Raw genomic sequence first — 24540 nt, forward strand, 5'->3', positions numbered from 1 at the left:
CTCCTCCATTGGTTCCTTTTCAGATCGTCCGTCCCCACCAAGAAATCTTGCTGTTACTGACATTAAAGCTGAATCTTGCTACCTAACATGGGATGCCCCTCTAGACAATGGTGGCAGTGAGATCACCCATTACATCATTGACAAGCGTGATGCAAGCAGGAAGAAAGCTGAATGGGAAGAAGTTACCAACACTGCTGTAGAGAGGAGATACGGGGTAAACTCTTCTAAGTATTTTCTTATGCACATTAAAAGGACCTGAGCCTGAATAAACACCATTCTAATATGACCTTGGAATTTAATGATTAAACTTTAAACTCCACACAAAAATCCTTAGTTTTTAGCGCCTTGCACATAAGGCCCCTTAGTAATTTCTGTTTGATATACAGATTCTCTTTTACTTGAGAGACAAATTATTAGGTTCCATAAATGCACACATTCTTATTTTAAAAGACTTTCTCCACATGTGAGTGTATGTACTCAGATAATTGAGTTTATTGATTTATTTCTTTTTACAGTCTTCCCCTACCAAATGACTTGAATTTTAAATCAAGTGAATATCAACATAAGTATATGGTTTTTAAGAAATTATTATTCATTTGATTTCTAGATCTGGAAGCTTATCCCCAATGGTCAGTACGAGTTCCGAGTTAGGGCAGTGAATAAATATGGAACCAGTGATGAATGCAAATCAGATAAAGTGGTCATTCAAGATCCTTACCGCACTCCTGGACCTCCGGGAAAACCAAAAGTTCTGGAGCGCACCAAAGGGTCGATGCTAGTGAGCTGGACTCCTCCTCTGGACAACGGCGGCTCTCCCATTACTGGTTACTGGCTGGAGAAGAGAGAAGAGGGAGGTGCCTACTGGTCACGTGTTAGCCGAGCACCAATAACCAAAGTGGGCTTGAAAGGCGTGGAATTTAATGTTCCCCGTTTGATTGAAGGTGTTAAATACCAGTTCAGAGCAATGGCAATAAACGCTGCAGGAGTTGGCCCTCCCAGTGAACCATCAGACCCAGAAGTTGCAGGAGATCCCATATGTAAGTAGGCTTCTATCTCTGGAATATATCAAGGACAAAGCCACTAAACAGAAAATTCTGCTCTTAAATTTCTTGTATTTATTCTATGCCAAGTTATTTTATTTATTAAAATTAAAAATTTCATGCTTATGTAGACTGTCAAAAGTATATATATGTGTATACACATATACACACACTAAGCACACATATCTAATATGTATGTATACCTGTGTATGCACACACATAGAGAAACTCATATGGTTTTTAAACACTTAGATTAAACCTAGTATTGTATGAGGAATCACAGTAATAAAGACCCTGGACTATATAGCTCCTCTTTGCTCCCATACTTAAAATAAACCTCTGCCTCTTTAATCAGCTACTGTGAAAATATCTCCCTCACCAAACAGACCGTCCAGTAGGAGTGTAACAAAAAAAAAGTTTGTTAAATTTTCAATAATACATGCTGAACAAAGATGTAAGCTCTTCAAGCATAGTCTGTGAAGTCTGTCAAATAAAAAGCAATTCTGAAAGACCTATAAGCCTGTCAGTTCAAAAATTAAAATACTGTGGCCCTAATGAATAATACCACGTGTTGTAATGTATGGATTTTCTGTGGAAAAAAATCAGCTATTTGTAAAAAAGACTTAAAATAATCTAAGTCCTATATGGAGCATATATAAAAAATGAATTATTCATTCATTCTGCAAGCTAGTATTAAATATATGCTATGTGTAAAAAACTGTCTTAAGCACTAGAAAGACCTATCATTAAAAAGATGAACAGAGTAAAAGAATTTCCATAATTGTAAAGCACTGTCAGAAATATAATGGATTGTTATGTGATTAGGGACAGGGTCAATATCTACAATACAAGGCATTAAGAATCAGTTTGTGTTCAAAAGTTTACAGCTAATGATGAAGTCATTTTTTAATTTTATGGTAGGTTATATTAAGTTTTTAGGATAGAATACTGCAGAATCTCTTCAAAGAGATCTCAAAAGTAAAATAGCTTTTCACCAATCATGTGTAAATAGAATAATAATCTATCAAGAGCTAGCCAGTAGTCTTTCTATTCCCAGTTAGCTGTTTGCTTTCTTTGTTTTAGCATTAATGCTAAATGAAAATAGACTTTTTTATATTTCTCTTCTCTAGAAGGTAATTTATTCCTTTGGCATTCCTATTTTAATATTTTAAAAATAAAATATGATCAGGCATAGTAAAATATTCTTACAGTACATAAATCTAGCATCTCATCAGCTTCATATTTTGATTTTTTTTTTTTATTAGATCCACCTGGGGCACCTTCTCGCCCAGAAGTCAAAGATAAAACAAAGTCAAGCATCACACTAGCATGGAAACCTCCAGCCAAAGATGGTGGCAGTCCAATCAAAGGATACATTGTAGAAATGCAAGAAGAAGGCAGTACAGACTGGAAAAGCGTTAATGAACCAGACAAACTTCTACCTACCTGTGAATGTGTGGTGCCAAACTTGAAAGAGCTCAGGAAGTACAGATTCAGAGTGAAAGCTGTCAATGAAGCCGGTGAATCTGAACCAAGTGATACAACTGGAGAGATTCCTGCCGCTGATATTCAAGGTACTAGTCCTTAATCCATTTTTGTATTCATCTTTTGATCTTATTATGAAATTGATTCATTTACTGAAGATGTGCCAATTACTTTTTTGAAAAAGGTGAGCTAAATCCTGTTATATTAACCATGGTATTTCAGAGGTACCAGAAGTTTTCATTGACATTGGAGCACAAGACTGTCTGATTTGTCAGGCTGGCACACAGATTAGGATTCCTGCCGTCATTAAGGGACGCCCAACACCAAAATCATCTTGGGAATTTGATGGAAAGGCAAAGAAGGCAATGAAGGTAAGAAAATTATAATTCTCTGCATCTCCCACTGCATCACTCTTAGGAATATTTACACTATAACTGATTCTCTTATTTTCTAATAGGACGGGGTTCATGATATACCTGAAGATGCACAGGTAAGAAAAAGAAAATTGAAATGATTTCAGAATCTGATGGACTTCAATACTGCTGTTATTTCTTTCTTTTTTATTTATTTATTTTTTCCTTTACAATATTTTATTGGTTTTGCCACACATCAACATGATCATTCATTGTATGACTACTGCTTTCTTTGTACAGCTGGAGACTGCTGAAAATTCATCAGTAATTATTATTCCGGAATGTAAACGATCTCATTCAGGCAAATACAGCATCACAGCCAAGAATAAAGCCGGACAAAAGACAGCAAATTGCAGAGTTAAAGTCATGGGTAAGAAAGGCTTTAAAAGTTATTATGGAGTAAGAACAAATTATTTTAAACAAGATAGCACTTTTTACATTGTGATTTGGATCCAACAGATGTACCAGGGCCACCCAAAGATCTGAAAGTCAGTGACATCACAAGGGGCAGTTGCAAACTTTCATGGAAGATGCCGGATGATGACGGAGGAGACAGGATCAAAGGCTATGTTATCGAGAAGAGGACTATTGACGGAAAAGCTTGGACTAAAGTCAATCCCAACTGTGGAAGCACCTCATTTGTCGTCCCTGACCTCATCTCCGGACAGGAATATTTCTTCCGCGTGCGGGCAGAAAACCGTTTTGGTGTTGGTGCTCCCGCGGAAACGATTCAGAGGACCACTGCCAGAGACCCAATATGTAAGTTTTTAAGTCAAAGATTAAATTAGCTTCCCAAACTTGAAATGTATTGTTGTAAACGATTCATACTTTGTTTTTAAAGATCCTCCTGATCCCCCTATTAAACTGAAGATTGGCCTTGTAACGAAGAACACCGTACACCTGTCATGGAAACCCCCAAAGAATGACGGGGGCTCCCCTGTCACCCACTATATTGTTGAGTGCCTTGCATGGGATCCTACTGGGAAAAAGAAAGAAGCATGGAGACAGTGCAATAAGCGTGATGTGGAAGAACTGGAATTTACCGTGGAAGACCTCATCGAGGGTGGGGAATACGAGTTCAGAGTCAAAGCCGTCAATGCGGCAGGAGTCAGCAAACCTTCAGCCACTGTTGGCCCCGTGATCATCAGAGACCAGACATGTACGTACCAACACGTGATCAGAGAAGGTCCTCTTTATGGATGCCTACCTAGATACTCAAAAATCCAAAATAAAAAAGATGGCTCTGTGCATTGGAAGCTCCCATGGGTTGAGTCTGGACACGGGCCTGTTACCTAATCACTTAGCTCCCACAGAATTATTGCATTTCCTTGCAGATTACCTTTCCTTTACTAAAAGGAGATACTGTGTGGAATTTCCTTACTCTGATTTTTCTCCACAATAGGCTGTTTTACTTACCAAAAGATAAAACAGCTCCTCTGTATGCTCCTCAAAAGGGACAGAAAGTAACCAGTTATTTTCTTAGCAACTGCCAGGGCCCATTTATATTCACAGTCAAGTCTCTCTCTCTCTACTTGAGAAGAAGAAACTTGTTTACATATCATGATAACCATGAATAATCTGAGAACAACATCAAAGGAAATGACACTGAGTGTCCTTGAGTAAAGATTACACGGGTTTTATTAAAGCTATGTTGACTTTTCTCTGTTTGAAAAAAAGATACATCCATTTTAAGAGATAAAATATCCACAGAAATACGCTAATAATTCTTCCTGTAATTACTGTTACCATCTCTGCTACTGTGTATTTGTTAGCTCTCTCTTCTAAACTTAGGAAAGTGGTACTCACCACCCACTTTGCACATCCTCATACTAAATTCATGAAAAAGGGAAAATTGCTCTGCCTCGACTAGCAGTTATATTTCTTAAAAGGAGAATTCATCTCAGAACAAAATAGGCCCCCTCATTACTCTGAATAAATATTAGGGAATATCATAAAAGAACTCCCAAGCCTAAGCTACTTACTACAGTTGCACATCTTTCAGTATCTACCATCATAATGATGCCAGGTAAGAGAGAGGCAATAGCTGATACACAGCTACATAGAGATGAAGAAAGTATGATGACCACCTATGCCTGTCCCCAAACTGGTACAAATTAGCTGAAGACAGATCTGTTCTTTATGAATTCTATTCAATACTTCTTATCCTTTAGTGTTTTATGTTTCTAATGACAATTTTTTTTTTTTAATAATCTAGGCCCGCCTGCAATTGAGCTGAAAGAATTCATGGAGGTTGAAGAAGGAACTGATGTTAACATTGTGGCCAAAATTAAAGGTGTGCCATTTCCAACACTAACCTGGTTTAAAGCTCCTCCAAAGAAGCCTGATAACAAAGAACCTGTTGTCTATGATACCCATGTCAACAAACTGGTGGTGGATGATACTTGCACCCTAGTGATCCCACAGTCTCGCAGGAGTGACACTGCCTTATACACCATCACAGCTGTGAATAATCTGGGAACAGCATCAAAGGAAATGAGACTGAATGTCCTTGGTAAAGATGACATGATTTTATTAAAACTACATGACTTTCTGTTCATAAACGTAATATTTGGTTTTAAGATCTTTCCCTTAAAAGCTTTTCTTTTTTAAAACCATTTTAGGTCGCCCTGGCCCTCCAGTGGGACCAATAAAGTTCGAATCTGTCTCAGCAGATCAAATGACATTATCTTGGCTTCCACCTATAGACGATGGTGGGTCTAAGATTACAAACTATGTAATTGAGAAAAGAGAAGCTAACAGGAAGACATGGGTGCGTGTCTCCAGTGAGCCCAAAGAATGCACATACACAATTCCTAAGTTGTTAGAAGGCCATGAGTATGTATTCCGAATCATGGCCCAGAATAAATATGGCATTGGGGAGCCTCTTGACAGCGAACCTGAGACAGCGAGAAACCTCTTCTGTAAGTATCACGTATTTCACACTCAAAGTCATTATTGTCTTTGTCTTTCATAATTTCTTATAAATCACTGTGATTTTTGTCACAGCTGTCCCTGGAGCACCAGATAAGCCAACAGTTAGCAGTGTGACTCGAAACTCCATGACTGTCAATTGGGAAGAGCCAGAATACGATGGAGGCTCTCCTGTGACCGGATATTGGCTAGAAATGAAAGACACAACTACAAAGAGATGGAAGAGAGTTAACCGAGATCCTATCAAAGCCATGACTTTGGGTGTTTCTTACAAAGTGACTGGTCTCATTGAAGGTTCTGATTATCAATTCCGAGTATACGCCATCAATGCTGCCGGTGTGGGGCCAGCAAGTCTGCCATCAGACCCAACGACTGCTAGAGATCCAATTGGTAAGCCTTCAAACCATTCCTTTTTCTTTTTTCTTCCTAAAGTACCATGGAAAAGTCAAGAATAATGGCTACTTGTTCTTTCCAGCACCTCCTGGCCCTCCATTTCCCAAAGTTACAGACTGGACTAAATCATCTGCGGATCTGGAGTGGTCCCCCCCACTAAAAGATGGTGGGTCCAGAGTAACAGGATATATCGTTGAATATAAAGAAGAAGGAAAAGAAGAATGGGAAAAGGTAGCTAAACTTGGCATGATGGGAATATACTGTAAATAAACTGAACATGTATAGTTATTATCAATCCCATTCATTCCTACCTGTATTTTTTTAATTAAGAAATCAGAAAAATATTTTAACTGATAATCCAGACATCTTATATCAAAATTTTAATCAAAATTTGTCCTTAAAGCAATTATCTTTCAATTAAAAATAAATTTAATTATAAAAAACTTGTTTTATTATTATGAACCTTTTGGCTCTAAAGCTTAAAAAAGTGGAATAAGTACAGTACAGTTTTTTCAATCATTTGACAATATTTTAAAACATAATTGCTTCCATTCAGTATTTACCTATAATATCTGATCCATTAAACCTAAATTAACAATTTTCCCAAAGAGAGTAAATATGCTATTGTTACACTTTGGAAAGCTATTAAAACAAAGAACTACAGTAATCCCCTTCTATCCCCAAGGGGTACATTCTAAGACCCCCAATGGATGCTTGAAACCAAGAATTATACTGAGCTCTCTCTATATACCATGGTTTTTCTTATACTAATGGGCAGGTTATTGTTGTTTAGGGGCTGTTGTTTAATTGCTAAGTCATGTCCGACTCTTTACGAGCCTATGGACTGTAGCCCACCAGGCTTCTCTCCGTGGGATTTCCCAGATAAGAATACTGGAGGGGGTTGCCTTTTTCTTTCCAGATCTTCCTGACTCAGGGATCATACCTGTGTCTCCTGCATTGGCAGGCGGATTCTCTACCACTGAGCCACCAGTGAAGCCAGATGGTTCACTTCCCAAGCAGAGATGGAGCAGGATGACCCAAGATATCATTATATTGCTCAGAATGGAACTCAGTTTAAAACTGATGAATTGTTTACTTATGGAAACTTTTTTTCCATTTAGTATTTTCAGATTCCCAGTGAATTCTGTGGTAAATAAAACCACAGATAAGAAAGCATTACTGTATTCTAGCGGCTTCCCAGGTAGCACAATGGTAAAGAGCCCACTTCCTAGGCAGGAGACATAAGAGACAATGGGTTAGATCCTTAGGCTAGGAAGAGGCCCTGGAGGAGGAAAGGCAACCCCCTCCAGTATTCTTGCCTGGAAGATCCCCTGGACAGAGGAGCCTGGCAGGCTACAGTCCATAAGGTAGTCCAAAAGTCAGACATAACTGAGCACTCATGTCACACACTGTATTCTAATCATAAAATGGCTGTGACTTTTCCCTAGGCTAAAGATAAAGAAGTGAGAGGAACCAAACTTGTTGTGACAGGATTGAAAGAAGGAGCATTCTACAGATTTAGAGTTAGAGCAGTCAACATTGCCGGCATTGGAGAGCCTGGAGAAGTCACAGATGCTATTGAAATGAAGGATAGACTTGGTAATTACTGATGTTTCTATTATTTTATCAATGTTTGCATTTTGGATTGGAAATGAAAAGCACACTTACTATTTTTCAATTGTTTTCCAGAATTACCTGACCTTCAGTTAGATGCCAGCGTCAGAGATAGAATTGTAGTCCATGCTGGAGGGGTGATTCGGATCATCGCCTATGTGTCTGGAAAGCCTCCTCCAACTGTTACCTGGAACATGAATGAAAGAGCTTTACCTCAAGAGGCCACCATTGAGAGCACAGCCATTAGCTCATCCATGGTCATCAAGAATTGCCAGAGGAGCCACCAAGGCGTCTATTCTCTTCTTGCTAAAAATGCAGCAGGGGAAAGAAAGAAGACAATTATCGTTGATGTATTAGGTAAAAACTGAGTTTGTCCACACATCTTTTAAAAATAACATTTTATTTCAGCTACAAGAAAGATGTACTATTAAGAAAACTATATTACAAATATTTTGGAAAATAAGAGAAATTACCCACAATCCCGTTGACCTCTATTATTAGCATTTTTTAAAATTCCCTCCTTACTATTTATCTAATATATACTTTAACATGGCTGTACTCCTACTATGAAGTCCTGTATGTTGCCTTTTTTATATAGCATGCTACCATAAGCATTTACTGTATTATCATATAGTCTTCATAAAAGCAACTTTCCTGCAAATGTCCAAGAATGTTTAACAGTTTGCTAATAAGACTGACCATTTTTCACATCATAGGACCTGCTATTTATTATAATAATGCAAAAATCCCTTTGAAGCTGTACACATTCTAATCAAAGAGAAGCATCATATTGGATTATCAATATTGCATTTCTAGTCCCTGAATACTGACTTGAACTCTGCAGGGCTTGTTCCCACCTCTCTCTGACTGCTCTCTTCCAGTGATTTGCTCAGAAAGTGAAGCCTTCCCACTCAGATCTCTCTCTCAGCATGTCTCTAGGCTCAGCCATACTCCAAACACCCAATTCTTATGTTAAAATAACCAGTTCTCTATTGAGCATAATTTATATTATGAAACTGGTTTGTTTTATTAATGAAAATGGCATGAAGAAACAATCTCATTGAGCAATTCTTCTGTCCAATGGCTGTTACTTTACAAACTGGTGTATTTCCAGGTTAAACTGCAACCATCTGTCTCACGGGTCATTCTGAGATTTGGGGTCTTCTGTGCTACTCAGGTTCACTGATCACCCTGATAAAATTCTCTCCCCCTTTTCCTTCTGGAGAGTAAACTAAACACAAAAAATAGTCATGCCGCTCCTCACCCTTCTCCCGTCTCCCTCTGTGCACTTTCCTCCCAACATCACCCTCTTATCTGACTCACAAATTACTGAAAAATTTTTATATATGTGTGTGTGTGTGTATATAAAGCTGTTCCATAAGTCTCTGTTAAAACAGGGGCAATCAGTAACTACCGCAAACTTACTTTATTTTAAAATATGGTTGGATATAGACATCAGGAAAGAAAGAACAAACAAACCTTAATAAACACAAAATCTTATTTTTTTCATAACAGTATTTTTGTCTCCCTTTTAAAAACGGAAGGTAACAAATATTGAGCCCTATAGTTCATTGAAGTCAAACAACTAGAAACCTTCCCCTCTTATTTCTAGATGTACCAGGTCCTGTTGGAATACCATTCCTGGCTCACAACCTGACCAATGACTCCTGCAAGCTGACATGGTTCTCACCAGAAGATGATGGAGGCTCTCCCATCACCAATTATGTCATTGAAAAGCGGGAAGCTGACCGCAGGGCATGGACCCCAGTGACATACACAGTTACCCGACACAATGCTACCGTCCAGGGTCTCATTCAAGGAAAAGCCTACTTTTTCCGAATTGCGGCTGAAAATAGTATTGGCATGGGCCCATTTGTTGAGACCACAGATGCTATTGTCATAAGAGATCCAATCAGTAAGTACAGTTTAAAACAATCTCATCCTTAATCACTTCTTCACTCATTTAATCAAAGACTGTAGTGACAAAATAGATGTATAAATAAATGCCAAACATTTCTTTCATTTGACAAATACTCAGTATCTGATGTTGGTTCTATTTGAATGTGACTGTGAAAGAGGTTATGGGAATACATATGCCTCAGATCCTTCCATATAATACTGTCCTTTTAAAATTTTCACTTAATGGCATAAACATGAAGCAGTTTCCTAACTCTGAAACTACCAGCTCTGGAGAACTTTCCTGAATTACCTGGTCTCAATTAACCTCTATTTTGTCATCTGGAAATCAGACTGTATTGGATCCCTTTTAGCTACTCATTTTATGTTGAGATCTCTTTCGTCACTTACCAATAGTTTAATGTTTAAATGCAATCCTCAGAAAGTAATATTTACCACATTCTCCTACATTTTTAACATTTCTCTCACTGTCACTCCACACCTGTAGCTGTACCAGAGCGTCCTGAAGACCTGGAAGTCAAAGAAGTTACCAAAGACTCTGTCACGTTGACTTGGAATCCCCCTAAGTATGATGGCGGATCTGAAATCATCAACTATGTCCTAGAAAGCCGTCTCATTGGAACTGAGAAGTTCCACAAAGTTACAAGTGACAACTTGATGAGCCGGAAGTACACTGTGAAAGGCTTAAAAGAAGGTGATACCTATGAGTACCGTGTCAGTGCTGTCAATATTGTTGGACAAGGCAAACCATCATTTTGCACCAAGCCAATCACTTGCAAGGATGAGCTGGGTATGTGTCAAATGCAGCTTACACTCTGAAAACTTGTACACATGCAGATTTACTGTAAGACCTCAGTCAGACTGATTTGCCTTTATCATTATACATTTCAGCTCCTCCAACGCTTGACCTCGACTTCAGAGATAAGCTCACAGTTCGAGTTGGTGAAGCGTTCGCCCTCACTGGCCGTTACTCAGGCAAACCAAAGCCTAAAGTTTCTTGGTTCAAAGATGAAGCTGATGTGCTGGAAGATGACCGCACTCATATAAAGACCACCCCGACAACGCTTGCTCTAGAGAAGCTCAAGGCCAAGCGTTCAGATTCTGGCAAATACTGTGTGGTTGTGGAGAACAGTACAGGCTCCAGGAAGGGTATCTGTCAAGTTAATGTTGTTGGTAAGTATTATTTAGCAAGTATGAGAAACATTCTGTTCTTTCCGGAGCAAAAGTGGAAATAACATTTTGTGCTGTGGTTTTTCTTTTTTCCTTTTATTCAGACCGTCCTGGACCACCAGTAGGACCAGTTATTTTTGATGAGGTGACAAAAGATTACATGGTTATCTCTTGGAAGCCGCCTTTAGATGATGGAGGCAGTGAAATTACCAATTACATTATTGAGAAGAAGGAGGTGGGCAAAGACGTTTGGATGCCTGTGACATCTGCAAGTGCCAAAACAACATGCAAAGTTTCTAAACTGCTTGAAGGAAAAGATTATATTTTCCGGATACATGCTGAAAACCTGTATGGAATAAGTGATCCTCTGGTGTCTGATTCAATGAAAGCCAAAGATCGCTTCAGTATGCATCGTATTTCTTTTCAGTGATTTAATGTTTGCTGTTGTTACGGAAGAATTAAATCTCTAATACATTGTGCTAATGTTTGTTTTAGGGGTTCCTGATGCACCTGACCAGCCAATCGTTACAGAAGTTACCAAAGACTCTGCATTAGTCTCCTGGAACCAGCCACATGATGGAGGAAAGCCCATCACAAACTACATCCTGGAAAAGAGGGAAACTATGTCCAAAGTATGGGCTAGAGTTACCAAAGAGCCTATCCATCCACACACTAAATTTAGGGTTCCTGATCTCCTAGAGGGGTGTCACTATGAATTCCGGGTTTCTGCAGAAAATGAAATTGGTATTGGAGACCCAAGTCCACCATCCAAACCAGTCTTTGCTAAAGACCCAATTGGTATAGTACTAAAGCATTCTTTCAGCTTTCATTTTATCTGAGTTTGTTTCCAGCTATATTCTAACTCTGTTTTGATTTTCTCTTTTGTTATGTAGCTAAACCAAGTCCACCTGTTAATCCTGAAGCAATAGATACAACATGTAATTCAGTTGATCTAACCTGGCAACCACCACGTCGTGATGGTGGGAGCAAGATTCTGGGTTACATTGTTGAGTACCAGAAAGTTGGAGATGAAGAATGGAAAAGAGCCAATCACACTCCTGAGTCTTGTCCTGAAACTAACTATAAAGTGACCGGTCTTCGGGATGGTCAATCCTATAAGTTCAGAGTAATAGCAGTTAACGCAGCTGGCGAGTCAGATCCAGCTCATGTTCCTGAGCCAGTGCTAGTAAAAGACAGGCTCGGTGAGTACAGACATTCTCAGTTGCCTCTGCAAGGAAGACAGGTTTCATTGTCTATGCTTAACTGTAAAGTACATGAACAAAGCAAATCTGAAAGTACCATTCTCTTTATTCTAGAACCCCCCGAGTTGATTCTTGATGCCAACATGGCAAGAGAACAACACATAAGGGTTGGTGATACTCTAAGGCTTAGTGCCGTCATCAAAGGAGTGCCATTCCCAAAAGTAACCTGGAAAAAGGAAGACAGAGAGGCTCCAACTAAAGCAAGAATTGATGTTACTCCAGTTGGCAGCAAGCTTGAAATTCGTAATGCTGCCCATGAAGATGGTGGCATTTACTCCTTAACAGTGGAGAATCCAGCTGGTTCAAAAACTGTCTCAGTAAAAGTACTCGTATTAGGTAAGAATTTTAGTGCTCGTGATGTCCTTAATGCAATAACATATAAATGTAACTCAATACATTTTGAGTTCTTAGCTGGATCAAATCACTTACATAACTGTATTTAACACTTTTCAGATAAGCCTGGGCCACCTAGAGATCTGGAAGTCAGTGAAATAAGGAAAGATTCTTGTTACCTTACTTGGAAGGAACCCCTGGACGATGGTGGTTCTGTTATTACAAATTATGTGGTTGAGAGGAAAGATGTTGCCAGTGCCCAGTGGTCACCTCTTTCAACTACATCAAAGAAAAAGAGTCACTTGGCTAAGCATCTTAATGAAGGCAATCAGTATGTCTTCCGAGTCGCTGCTGAGAACCAGTATGGACGTGGTCCCTTTGTAGAAACACCTAAACCCGTCAAAGCTGTGGATCCCCTACGTAAGTTGCTCTCTTTGGATACAAAAGTACTGTTTGACTGTCTTTGAGAATATTGTTTATTCATCATAACTTCTTCTGAAAAGATCCCCCAGGGCCACCCAAGAACCTACACCATGTGGATGTTGACAAGACTGAAGTCTCCCTTGTTTGGAATAAGCCAGACCGCGATGGTGGCTCTCCAATCACAGGATATTTGGTAGAATATCAGGAAGAGGGCACCGAAGACTGGATTAAGTTCAAGACCGTGACAAACTTAGAGTGTGTTGTTACTGGACTACAACAAGGAAAGACCTATAGATTCCGGGTAAAAGCTGAAAACATTGTGGGTCTTGGTCTCCCTGACACAACTATCCCAATAGAATGTCAAGAAAAACTAGGTAAATTTTAGATTGGCACTATTTTTTTCTTTTAAAATTATTTATATTGTGATATTATCCATATCATCAAAAGCAAAATCTAATTTCCTCGTGTTTACTTTCCAGTGCCTCCATCTGTGGAGCTGGATGTGAAATTAATTGAAGGCCTTGTGGTAAAAGCCGGAACTACAGTCAGATTCCCTGCCATTATAAGAGGCGTGCCCATTCCTACTGCAAAGTGGACAACCGATGGGAATGAGATTAAAACAGATGAACACTATACAGTTGAGACTGACAACTTCTCGTCAGTACTCACCATTAAGAACTGCTTAAGGAAAGACACCGGGGAATATCAGATCACAGTGTCCAATGCAGCCGGCACCAAAACAGTAGCCGTACATCTTACTGTTCTTGATGTTCCTGGTCCACCAACAGGCCCTATTAATATCCTGGAAGTTACCCCTGAATATATGACCATATCATGGCAGCCACCTAAGGATGATGGAGGAAGCCCTGTGATAAATTACATCGTTGAGAAAAAAGACACAAAGAAAGATACATGGGGTGTGGTATCTTCAGGTAGCAGCAAGACAAAGTTGAAAGTCCCACACCTGCAAAAGGGATATGAATATGTCTTCCGAGTGAAAGCAGAGAATAAGATTGGTATCGGCCCTCCTCTTGACTCTGTACCTACTGTTGCTAAACATAAATTTAGTCCTCCATCTCCTCCTGGTAAACCAGTGGTTACTGACGTTACGGAAAATGCTGCAACAGTGGCGTGGACCCTGCCAAAATCTGATGGCGGGAGTCCAATAACTGGTTACTATCTGGAGCGTCGAGAAGTAACAGGCAAATGGGTGCGAGTCAACAAGACTCCTCTAGCGGACCTGAAGTTCAGAGTGACTGGACTCTATGAGGGAAATACATATGAGTTTAGAGTGTTTGCTGAGAATCTTGCAGGACTAAGCAATCCATCCCCAAGTTCTGATCCAATAAAAGCTTGCCGGCCCATCAAACCACCTGGACCACCTATTAATCCTAAGCTGAAAGACAAGACCAGAGAATCAGCTGATCTGGTATGGACAAAGCCTCTCAGCGATGGTGGTAGCCCCATTCTGGGCTATGTTGTAGAATGTCAGAAAGCTGGGACAACACAGTGGAACAGGATTAACAAAGATGAACTCATTAGGCAGTGTGCCTTTAGGGTACCTGGACTCATCGAAGGAAATGAATACAGATTCCGTATAAAGGCAGCTAACATTGTGGGAGAAGGAGAGCCACGCGAACTAGCAGAATCTGTAATTGCAAAGGACATCCTTCATCCTCCAGAAGTAGAACTTGACGTAACCTGTCGTGATGTCATCACCGTCAGAGTAGGCCAGACTATCCGCATTCTTGCTCGGGTCAAAGGCAGACCTGAACCAGACATAACTTGGTCCAAGGAAGGCAAAGCAGTGGTCCGAGATAAGCGGGTTAACATAATTCATGACCTACCTCGTGTTGAGTTACAAATTAAAGAAGCTGTTAGAGCTGATCATGGCAAGTACATCATCTCGGCCAAGAACAGCAGTGGACATGCCCAGGGTTTTGCTATCGTTAATGTCCTTGACAGACCCGGGCCTTGCCAGAATTTAAAGGTCACCAATGTAACCAAAGAGAACTGTACAATTTCTTGGGAAAACCCACTAGACAATGGTGGCTCAGAAATAACAAACTTTATAGTGGAATATCGCAAACCAAATCAGAAAGGCTGGTCAATTGTCGCCTCAGATGTCACTAAGCGATTAATCAAGGCCAACCTCTTAGCCAACAACGAATACTATTTCCGAGTTTGTGCAGAGAATAAAGTAGGTGTTGGGCCAACCATTGAAACCAAAACTCCAATTCTGGCTATTAACCCTATTGATAGACCAGGGGAGCCCGAAAACCTTCATATTGCAGATAAAGGAAAGACATTTGTCTATCTAAAATGGAGGCGGCCTGATTATGATGGTGGTAGCCCAAATCTATCATATCACGTTGAACGGAGGCTGAAGGGTTCTCCTGATTGGGAAAGAGTGCATAAAGGAAGCATTAAAGAAACCCACTACATGGTTGACAAATGTGTTGAAAACCAGATTTATGAGTTCAGAGTGCAAACAAAGAATGAAGGTGGGGAAAGTGACTGGGTAAAGACAGAGGAAGTTGTTGTGAAGGAAGACCTACAGAAACCAGTACTTGATCTGAAATTAAGTGGTGTGCTCACTGTCAAAGCAGGAGACACCATTCGACTTGAGGCAGGTGTTAGAGGCAAACCGTTTCCAGAAGTTTCATGGACCAAGGACAAAGATGCTACAGACTTAACAAGATCACCAAGGGTCAAGATTGACACCAGCGGTGATTCGTCTAAATTTTCTCTCACTAAAGCGAAGCGAAGTGATGGTGGTAAATACGTAATTACAGCAACTAACACGGCTGGCAGTTTCGTGGCCTTTGCCACTGTGAATGTTTTAGATAAGCCTGGCCCTGTAAGAAATCTGAAAATTACTGATGTGTGTAGTGACAGGTGTTCTCTTCGCTGGGATCCACCGGAGGATGATGGTGGCTGTGAGATCCAAAATTATATTTTAGAAAAATGTGAGAGCAAGAGAATGGTTTGGTCCACCTTTTCCTCTACTATCTTAACACCTGGTACTACAGTAACACGTCTCATAGAAGGAAATGAATATATCTTCAGAGTCCGTGCAGAAAATAAGATAGGCACAGGGCCTCCAACAGAAACTAAGCCAGTCATTGCAAAAACCAAATATGATAAACCTGGTCGCCCTGATCCCCCAGAAGTCACTAAAGTAAGCAAAGAAGAGATGACTGTGGTTTGGACGCCACCTGAATATGATGGTGGAAAGTCCATCACAGGATACTATTTGGAGAAAAAGGAAAAACATTCAGTGCGATGGGTCCCTGTCAACAAGAGTGCAATTCCCGAGAGACGTCTGAAAGTACAGAATCTCCTTCCAGGACATGAGTATCAGTTCCGTGTCAAGGCAGAAAATGAAGTTGGAATTGGAGAACCAAGCTTGCCGTCAAGACCAGTGGTGGCAAAAGACCCCATAGGTATGATGTTCTTGTTTTTCTTTGGTATTATATCAACTCTTAATCTCAAATGCAGAGGTATTAGACAAGTAAGTTAAATCCACAACATCAAAACTTTATCTTAGCCGGTATTTTTCCAAATAGATCTTTTACCAAACCACCTAAAATATACGAACAATGGTAGATTCTAAATTTACAAAGGAAAATAAGGAGGACTTAGTTAGCAACTGAGAAATTGAATGTACTATCTGTGGTTAATTAAGAATAGACTGTATAAAATTATACATTAACATATCACTAGTAGTGGTTAACCAAATGTAAATTTATTCTTACGTAATTTACTTTCAGAACCACCTGGTCCACCGACCAATCTCAAAGTGGTTGATACAACCAAAAGTTCCATAACTCTTGGTTGGGGAAAACCAGTGTATGATGGTGGTGCACCAATCATTGGCTATGTTGTGGAAATGAGACCTAAAAAAGCAGACATGTCACCGGATGAAGGCTGGAAAAGGTGCAATGCTGCAGCGCAACTTGTCCGCATGGAATTCACCGTGACCAGCTTGGATGAAAACCAGGAATATGAGTTCAGGGTTTGTGCCCAAAACCAAGTTGGCATCGGGCGCCCTGCAGAACTAAAGGATGCTATTAAACCTAAAGAAATCCTAGGTGAGGCCCTAGGTTATCACTTGGTTCATTGTTTCACTTCTCACATGACTTCCCCACATTCTGAAGTCAACTAATGGCCTTCATGTCATTTGTAGAACCTCCGGAGATTGACTTGGATGCCAGCATGAGAAAACTGGTCACCGTGAGGGCAGGATGCCCCATCCGACTATTTGCCATCGTGAGAGGGCGACCAGCCCCTAAGGTCACCTGGAGAAAAGTGGGTATTGATAATGTGGTCAGAAAGGGACAGGTCGATTTGGTTGACACCATGGCCTTCCTTGTCATCCCCAATTCTACGCGTGACGACTCAGGAAAATACTCTTTGACGCTTGTGAACCCAGCGGGAGAAAAGGCCGTGTTTGTGAATGTCAGAGTATTAGGTGGGTGGTGAAAAACTGTCTTCTTCCCCTTCAAAAATCTCCTTAGTTAATCAGGAGGCTGAGGGAACTCATATATCTAATCTTGTGGTTCTTTACAGATACCCCTGGGCCCGTGTCTGATTTAAAAGTTTCAGATGTCACTAAAACATCGTGCCACATTTCCTGGGGCCCTCCCGAGAATGATGGCGGGAGCCAGGTGACACATTATATTGTGGAGAAACGTGAGGCCGAGAGAAAGACATGGTCGACAGTCACCCCAGAAGTGAAGAAAACGAGCTTCCACGTCACCAATCTTGTCCCCGGGACAGAATATTTCTTCAGAGTGACTGCTGTCAATGAGTATGGCCCTGGTGTCCCAACAGATGTCCCCAAACCAGTGCTTGCGACGGACCCTCTAAGTAAGTCACATCCTTTCTCCCCTCTCTTAACCCCAGTCCCCGACTTCAGTCAAGTCAAGACACCAAACAGTTACCAGATACCAAAACCCTAAAGGGCTTTAACTCATAGAAACCTACACAGCACAAAAGAATATCTAACTCTCTCACTAAAGACTTTTGATCTGCCTCATCGAGTACTTTTTACTCTCAACAGCCCGAATCACATTTCCCACATACTTTGAAGCAGGTGGCATATGAAAACATTAATGTATATTACAAAGGGATGGATTTGGCGACCTGGACAGTTTTTTCTTAATCACGTTTTTCTTCCAGGTGAGCCGGATCCACCCAGGAAACTCGAGGTTACTGAAATGACAAAGAACAGCGCTGTGTTAGCCTGGTTACCACCCCTGCGTGATGGAGGCGCTAAAATCGACGGCTACATCGTTAGTTACAGGGAAGAGGAGCAGCCTGCAGATCGCTGGACAGAGTACTCAGTGGTGAAGGACCTCAGCCTGGTTGTCACTGGCCTCAAGGAAGGGAAGAAATACAAATTTAGAGTAGCGGCCAGAAATGCCGTGGGAGTCAGTTTGCCGAGAGAAGCTGAAGGCGTGTACGAAGCCAAGGAACAGCTGTGTAAGTGGACACTGAGTCATTTTTATCACGTGATAATAGTTTACAAGAATTTTCTTTTGACGTGGAAACATTTATCCCCGAAGAATCTAATTCCAGAAATACCTGAAATATAGGAGAGAATAGTGGTTTTCAAACATTTACACCCACAACGCATGGTAAAACAACTTAAATCATGACACAGTACACACATACATACATACATACATATATATATATATATATATATATATATATATATATAACTTTAAAAAGAAGTTTCTTAGAGCAACACCCATCCTTATTATGTATGCTAGACTCTGGTATTTTCAATTCAATCTGGTTCTTTTTAAAAAGTATTAGCAGTGATGCAAACATCCCCTGGAACCTGCTAATGGGTTGTTATTCACCACTTGAAAAACACTAGTATAGTTCCTCATTAGAGGAAATTTAACCTCCCCACAAAATTAATGTATCTTCATCTTACTTTCAGTGCCACCCAAGATCCTCATGCCAGAGCAAATTACTATCAAAGCTGGGAAGAAACTCCGAATCGAAGCCCATGTGTATGGAAAGCCTAATCCGGTCTGTAAATGGAAAAAAGGAGAAGATGACGTTGTTACCTCCAGCCACCTGGCTGTGCATAAAGCAGACAATTCTTCAATTCTGATCATAAAAGATGTTACTAGGAAAGACAGCGGTTACTATAGCCTCACTGCAGAGAACAGTTCTGGGACAGACACTCAGAAAATCAAAGTCATCGTCATGGGTAGGTTCAGCATTAGACAAACAGCCATCCACATGTGAAGATCAGAAGCATTTTTTCCAGTCCCATTCCTATCCTTACCTTTTCTCTCCTCTTGGTTCACGCAGACGCTCCTGGACCCCCCCAGCCTCCGTTTGACATTTCTGACATAGACGCTGATGCCTGCTCCCTGTCCTGGCACATTCCTCTGGAGGATGGAGGCAGCAACATCACCAATTACATTGTGGAGAAGTGTGACGTGAGCCGAGGTGACTGGGTGACAGCGCTAGCGTCAGTGACAAAAACTAACTGCAGGGTTGGGAAACTGATCCCAGGCCAAGAGTACATCTTCCGGGTCCGTGCCGAGAATCGATTTGGCATTTCAGAGCCTCTCACGTCTCCCAAGATGGTGGCTAAGTTCCCATTTGGTATGTTCCTTTCAGGATGAAAAACTGAACTGCTTTCTTTCTAATCTGTTGCGTAGGCTGGAAACTGACATTTCCCTGGTCTTCATCTCCAGGTGTTCCCAGTGAACCCAAGAACGCACGCGTCACTAAAGTCAACAAAGACTGCATCTTCGTGGCATGGGACAGGCCCGACAGCGATGGAGGCAGCCCCATCACTGGTTACCTGATTGAACGCAAAGAAAGAAACAGTTTGCTCTGGGTGAAAGCCAATGACACTCCTGTCCGGTCAACTGAATATCCCTGTGCTGGCCTGGTAGAAGGCCTTGAGTATTCATTCAGAATCTATGCCCTAAACAAAGCTGGATCCAGCCCACCCAGCAAACCAACTGAATATGTGACTGCAAGAACTCCAATTGGTAATTATTTTTTTAAGTATTATGAGGACACATTTAAATCTTGGCATCTCTAAATGTTACTGTTTCCATTCAGGAATATATTCTGGGTGATACAGTGAAAAAGAACATTTCTGCTGTTAAGACAAATGCTAAGAATATCTCTTTTGGTTCTAGATCCTCCTGGCAAGCCTGAAGTCATTGATGTTTCCAAGAGTACTGTATCTCTTGTCTGGGCTCGTCCTAAGCATGATGGAGGCAGCAAAATTATTGGCTATTTCGTAGAAGCTTGCAAACTTCCTGGTGATAAGTGGATACGGTGTAATACTTCACCTCACCAGATTCCCCAGGAAGAGTTCACAGTGACTGGCTTAGAAGAGAATGCTCAGTATCAATTCAGAGCAATTGCCAAGACCGCAGTAAATATTAGCCAGCCTTCTGAACCTTCCGATCCAGTGACTATCATGGCAGAAAGTGGTAAGATTCTGTTGGACATTCTAGGCAAAGGAAGACATCACTCATAATATATGTTTCCCCTAATAAAAAACTAAATCTACATCTATGAAAATAGGGACAAATAAAATGATAGGTACTTTGTATACAGACATTAAAAATTATGATTATAGAGAATCTTAATAACATGTTAAACTAAAAAGACAGCAAACCGTGAAGACCACATACTTTTAACCATACACGTGCACAGAAAGATGCCCCCCAAAAATGCACCAAAGTGATAAGAGTGAAGCTTTCAGGATGCTGGGATGGTGGATAATATCTTTCCTTTTTTTTATACTGTCAGCATTATCAAATTTTGGCATTAAACTTGTATTTCTTTTATAATGAATAGTTACTTTAAGAAAATCCCATCTTGAAAAAGATAGCCTATTTATTTCTCACTTTTACAAATAAGCATTATATAATATAGCTTTGCATATATTAAATCCCTTTATCTTACTTCTTTCCAGTGCCTCCCAGGATAGACCTGAGTGTGGCTATGAAATCTTTGCTTACTGTGAAAGCTGGAACCAACGTTTGCCTGGATGCTACTGTCTTTGGCAAACCGAAGCCCACAATCTCTTGGAAGAAGGATGGCACACTGCTGAAACCATCGGAAGGGATCAAGATGGCCACGAAGCGGAACCTGTGCACCCTGGAGCTGTTCAGTGTGACCCGGAAAGACTCAGGGGACTACACCATCACTGCTGAAAACCCAAGTGGCTCCAAATCAGCTACTATCAAGCTCAAAGTATTAGGTAACTAAAACACTTCACTAGACTCTCAGGCTTTACTTTGGTTAATGTGATGTCATAGAATTTACAAAATAACATGTGAGCAAAGATACCTAACTTGATGTATCTTTTGTCATCATGGAATTATTCTCAACACAGAACAGTCGTGTTTTACAGCTGAAAAGACCATTAGAGATCACGTATTCCAGATACTTAATTTTAGATATGAGGAAATTAAGATCTGGAGAAAAGTAACTTGCAAGGTCATATGGGAAGTTAATAACAGTATAAAGACAGCAACCCGGGTCTCCAGTCCTCCACTCTGTTCATCCCCTATTTCATATGTTTGGGAAAAAGACTTAACTTTTCTTTCTTATCCTTTCAGATAAACCAGGTCCTCCAGCATCTGTTAAAATCAACAAAATGTATTCGGATCGTGCAATGCTTTCTTGGGAACCTCCTCTTGAAGATGGAGGCTCAGAAATCACCAACTACATTGTTGACAAACGTGAAACGAGCAGACCCAACTGGGCTCAAGTCTCTGCTACTGTGCCCATCACCAGCTGCAGTGTGGAGAAACTGATAGAGGGCCACGAGTACCAGTTCCGAATTTGTGCTGAAAATAAATACGGAGTGGGCGACCCAATCTTAACTGAGCCAGCAATTGCCAAAAACCCATACGGTAAGAACGTTTTCCTGCAGTTTTTCATTCTGCTTTTTAAATATTACCTTTTAGACCGGGACATAAACCTGTCGGTTAACCTCTGCAGACCCTCCTGGACGCTGTGACCCCCCTGTTATTAGCAACGTAACCAAGGACCACATGACAGTCAGCTGGAAGCCCCCAGCAGATGACGGCGGCTCCCCCATCACCGGCTATTTGGTTGAAAAGCGGGAAACCCACGCAGTTAACTGGACTAAAGTCAACAGAAAACCTGTGATAGAAAGAACAATAAAAGCAACAGGTCTCCAAGAAGGCACAGAATATGAGTTCCGAGTTACAGCCATCAACAAGGCTGGACCAGGCAAACCCAGTGATGCCTCCAAAGCTGTTTATGCCCAAGATCCTCTGTGTAAGTTTTCGTGGAAGAGTCCCACAGCTGTGTGATAATCAGCATTCAACAACCAGGAATGACATTTTAATGAAATTTTTCTATTATCATCCTCAGATCCTCCTGGACCACCGGCTTTCCCCAAAGTATATGACACAACCCGGAGCTCTGTGAGTCTATCTTGGGGCAAGCCAGCCTATGACGGGGGCAGTCCTATCATTGGTTACCTTGTTGAAGTGAAACGAGCTGATTCGGATAACTGGGTGAGGTGCAATTTACCACAGAAGCTCCAGAAAACCCGCTTTGAGGTTACTGGCCTAATGGAAAACACAGAATACCAGTTCCGTGTGTATGCCGTTAATAAGATTGGATACAGTGACCCCAGCGATGTGCCCGACAAACACTGTCCCAAGGACATTTTAAGTAAGTATTACCAGGAGAAATATACAGAACTCTTTTCACCAGTCATACTGTAAGAAGGAATATATAGAACTCCTCTATGTAGATTCATTTATTTACAAGTTTTAGGGTTGGTAACTCTAGAAGTATGTTGTAGGAGAGCTGGGTTGGTACTTTATGGTACTGTGTAACAAGCCAAATGGAAGGCAAGGTGATTTGTGGTTTTGAAATGCTTTTCTTACTTACCTGAGAATTTCCTGTCTTCAAAAGATTATGGAATATAGGGATTTTATTGAGAATAAAAAGTTGTTGTTTTTTTTTAAAAAATAAGTAGTGAGCCATTTCGGAGAAGGAAATGGCAACCCTCTCCAGTACTCTTGCCTGGAGAATCCCAGGGACAGAGGATCCTGGTGGGCTGCTGTCCATAGAGTCGCACAGTCAGACACGACTGAAGCGACTTAGCATGCATGCATGCATTGGAGAAGGAAATGGCAACCCACTCCAGTATTCTTGCCTGGAGAATCCCAGGGACAGAGGAGCCTGGTGGGCTGCTGTCCATGGGGTTGCACAGAGTCAGACATGACTGAAGTGACTTAGCAGCAGCAGCAGTGAGCTATTTATTATTCTTAGGTTTTTATTTTCTCTTCTAATCCACCCCTCTCCATCTTAATTTCTTTTCCCACCATTTCTTGTATTCACTTATTCTCCCTAATCAATGCTCCTACTACTTTGAATTACACTTCACCCACTGTGTACTTTTCTTCCTACAAAGAAATAAAGAAAGTCAGAGTGTATAGCAGAGTGCTTTCACTGGAAGAAAGCCCAAAATCAGTCATCTACTTGTAAAATACAGAGAGTTTAAGAGTATGTAAGGTTCATGAGATAAGGAGATGCAGATCCTCCAGGGAAAACATGGGTTGGGCCATAGGATACTAGAAAATAGAAAGGTCAGTAATTATTACAGAGTCTTAAGATAGTTGGTAAAAGTTTTGAGGATTATATTAAGAATTCTTTTAAGAACTAGAAATCAGAAACATATTTTAGGAGTTATCAGGCCAGTCCTTGGAAATACACATTACTCTAACGTTCTTCACTCCAATGGTGAACAGTTCCACCTGAAGGAGAACTTGATGCTGATTTGAGGAAGACCCTCATATTGCGTGCTGGAGTTACCATGAGACTGTACGTGCCAGTGAAAGGACGTCCACCTCCCAAGATAACTTGGTCTAAACCAAACGTCAATCTAAGAGAAAGGGTTGGACTGGACATAAAGTCCACTGACTTTGACACCTTCCTGCGCTGTGAAAAGGTGAACAAATATGACGCAGGAAAATACATCTTGACTCTGGAGAACAGCTGTGGTAAAAAGGAATATACCATTGTAGTGAAAGTGCTTGGTAAGTCTACATGGAGAAACAATCATATATATGTTTAAAATGTAGCCAATGTGTTTTTTAGGTATTCATTTCTTATTTACCCGCTATTTATTCAGATACTCCTGGGCCACCCGTCAATGTGACGGTCAAAGAAATATCCAAAGACTCTGCTTATGTTACCTGGGATCCTCCCATTATTGATGGTGGAAGCCCCATCATAAACTATGTGGTAGAAAAGCGTGATGCAGAGAGGAAGTCCTGGTCTACTGTAACAACAGAGTGCTCAAAAACAAGCTTCAGAGTATCCAACCTGGAGGAGGGAAAATCCTACTTCTTCAGGGTGTTTGCTGAAAACGAGTATGGCATTGGTGATCCCGGTGAGACACGTGATGCTGTCAAAGCTTCCGGTAAGCAAATGAGGCTACCACCCCATCACTCTGAGTGACACCTTACCTCGGTTTTCTGGGGCTTAGACTCATCATTTCTCCTTTGCTCT

General features: G+C 40.8%; 1 protein-coding gene across 1 annotated transcript in view; it reads left to right on the forward strand.

Moving 5' to 3' along the window:
* TTN (titin) overlaps nt 1-24540 on the forward strand; it is a 277391-nt gene that overhangs the window by 198910 nt on the left and 53941 nt on the right. Inside the window, exons 268-305 of the mRNA XM_060409682.1 lie at nt 24-214; nt 608-1037; nt 2306-2614; nt 2748-2896; nt 2983-3015; nt 3179-3308; nt 3398-3697; nt 3780-4097; nt 5154-5450; nt 5560-5859; nt 5945-6259; nt 6345-6493; nt 7711-7861; nt 7952-8233; nt 9489-9791; nt 10281-10583; nt 10685-10966; nt 11068-11367; nt 11459-11761; nt 11857-12165; nt 12280-12561; nt 12679-12978; nt 13062-13355; nt 13461-16427; nt 16755-17075; nt 17171-17455; nt 17554-17853; nt 18166-18468; nt 18938-19213; nt 19318-19617; nt 19710-20012; nt 20166-20465; nt 20954-21241; nt 21603-21899; nt 21988-22290; nt 22387-22692; nt 23778-24065; nt 24161-24451. Coding sequence (XP_060265665.1) covers nt 24-214; nt 608-1037; nt 2306-2614; nt 2748-2896; nt 2983-3015; nt 3179-3308; nt 3398-3697; nt 3780-4097; nt 5154-5450; nt 5560-5859; nt 5945-6259; nt 6345-6493; nt 7711-7861; nt 7952-8233; nt 9489-9791; nt 10281-10583; nt 10685-10966; nt 11068-11367; nt 11459-11761; nt 11857-12165; nt 12280-12561; nt 12679-12978; nt 13062-13355; nt 13461-16427; nt 16755-17075; nt 17171-17455; nt 17554-17853; nt 18166-18468; nt 18938-19213; nt 19318-19617; nt 19710-20012; nt 20166-20465; nt 20954-21241; nt 21603-21899; nt 21988-22290; nt 22387-22692; nt 23778-24065; nt 24161-24451 — 13158 coding nt within the window. The remainder of the gene's footprint in view (nt 1-23; nt 215-607; nt 1038-2305; nt 2615-2747; nt 2897-2982; nt 3016-3178; nt 3309-3397; nt 3698-3779; nt 4098-5153; nt 5451-5559; nt 5860-5944; nt 6260-6344; nt 6494-7710; nt 7862-7951; nt 8234-9488; nt 9792-10280; nt 10584-10684; nt 10967-11067; nt 11368-11458; nt 11762-11856; nt 12166-12279; nt 12562-12678; nt 12979-13061; nt 13356-13460; nt 16428-16754; nt 17076-17170; nt 17456-17553; nt 17854-18165; nt 18469-18937; nt 19214-19317; nt 19618-19709; nt 20013-20165; nt 20466-20953; nt 21242-21602; nt 21900-21987; nt 22291-22386; nt 22693-23777; nt 24066-24160; nt 24452-24540) is intronic.

This window comes from Ovis aries, chromosome 2 (genome assembly GCF_016772045.2).
Source record: "Ovis aries strain OAR_USU_Benz2616 breed Rambouillet chromosome 2, ARS-UI_Ramb_v3.0, whole genome shotgun sequence".
NCBI lineage: Eukaryota > Metazoa > Chordata > Mammalia > Artiodactyla > Bovidae > Ovis > Ovis aries.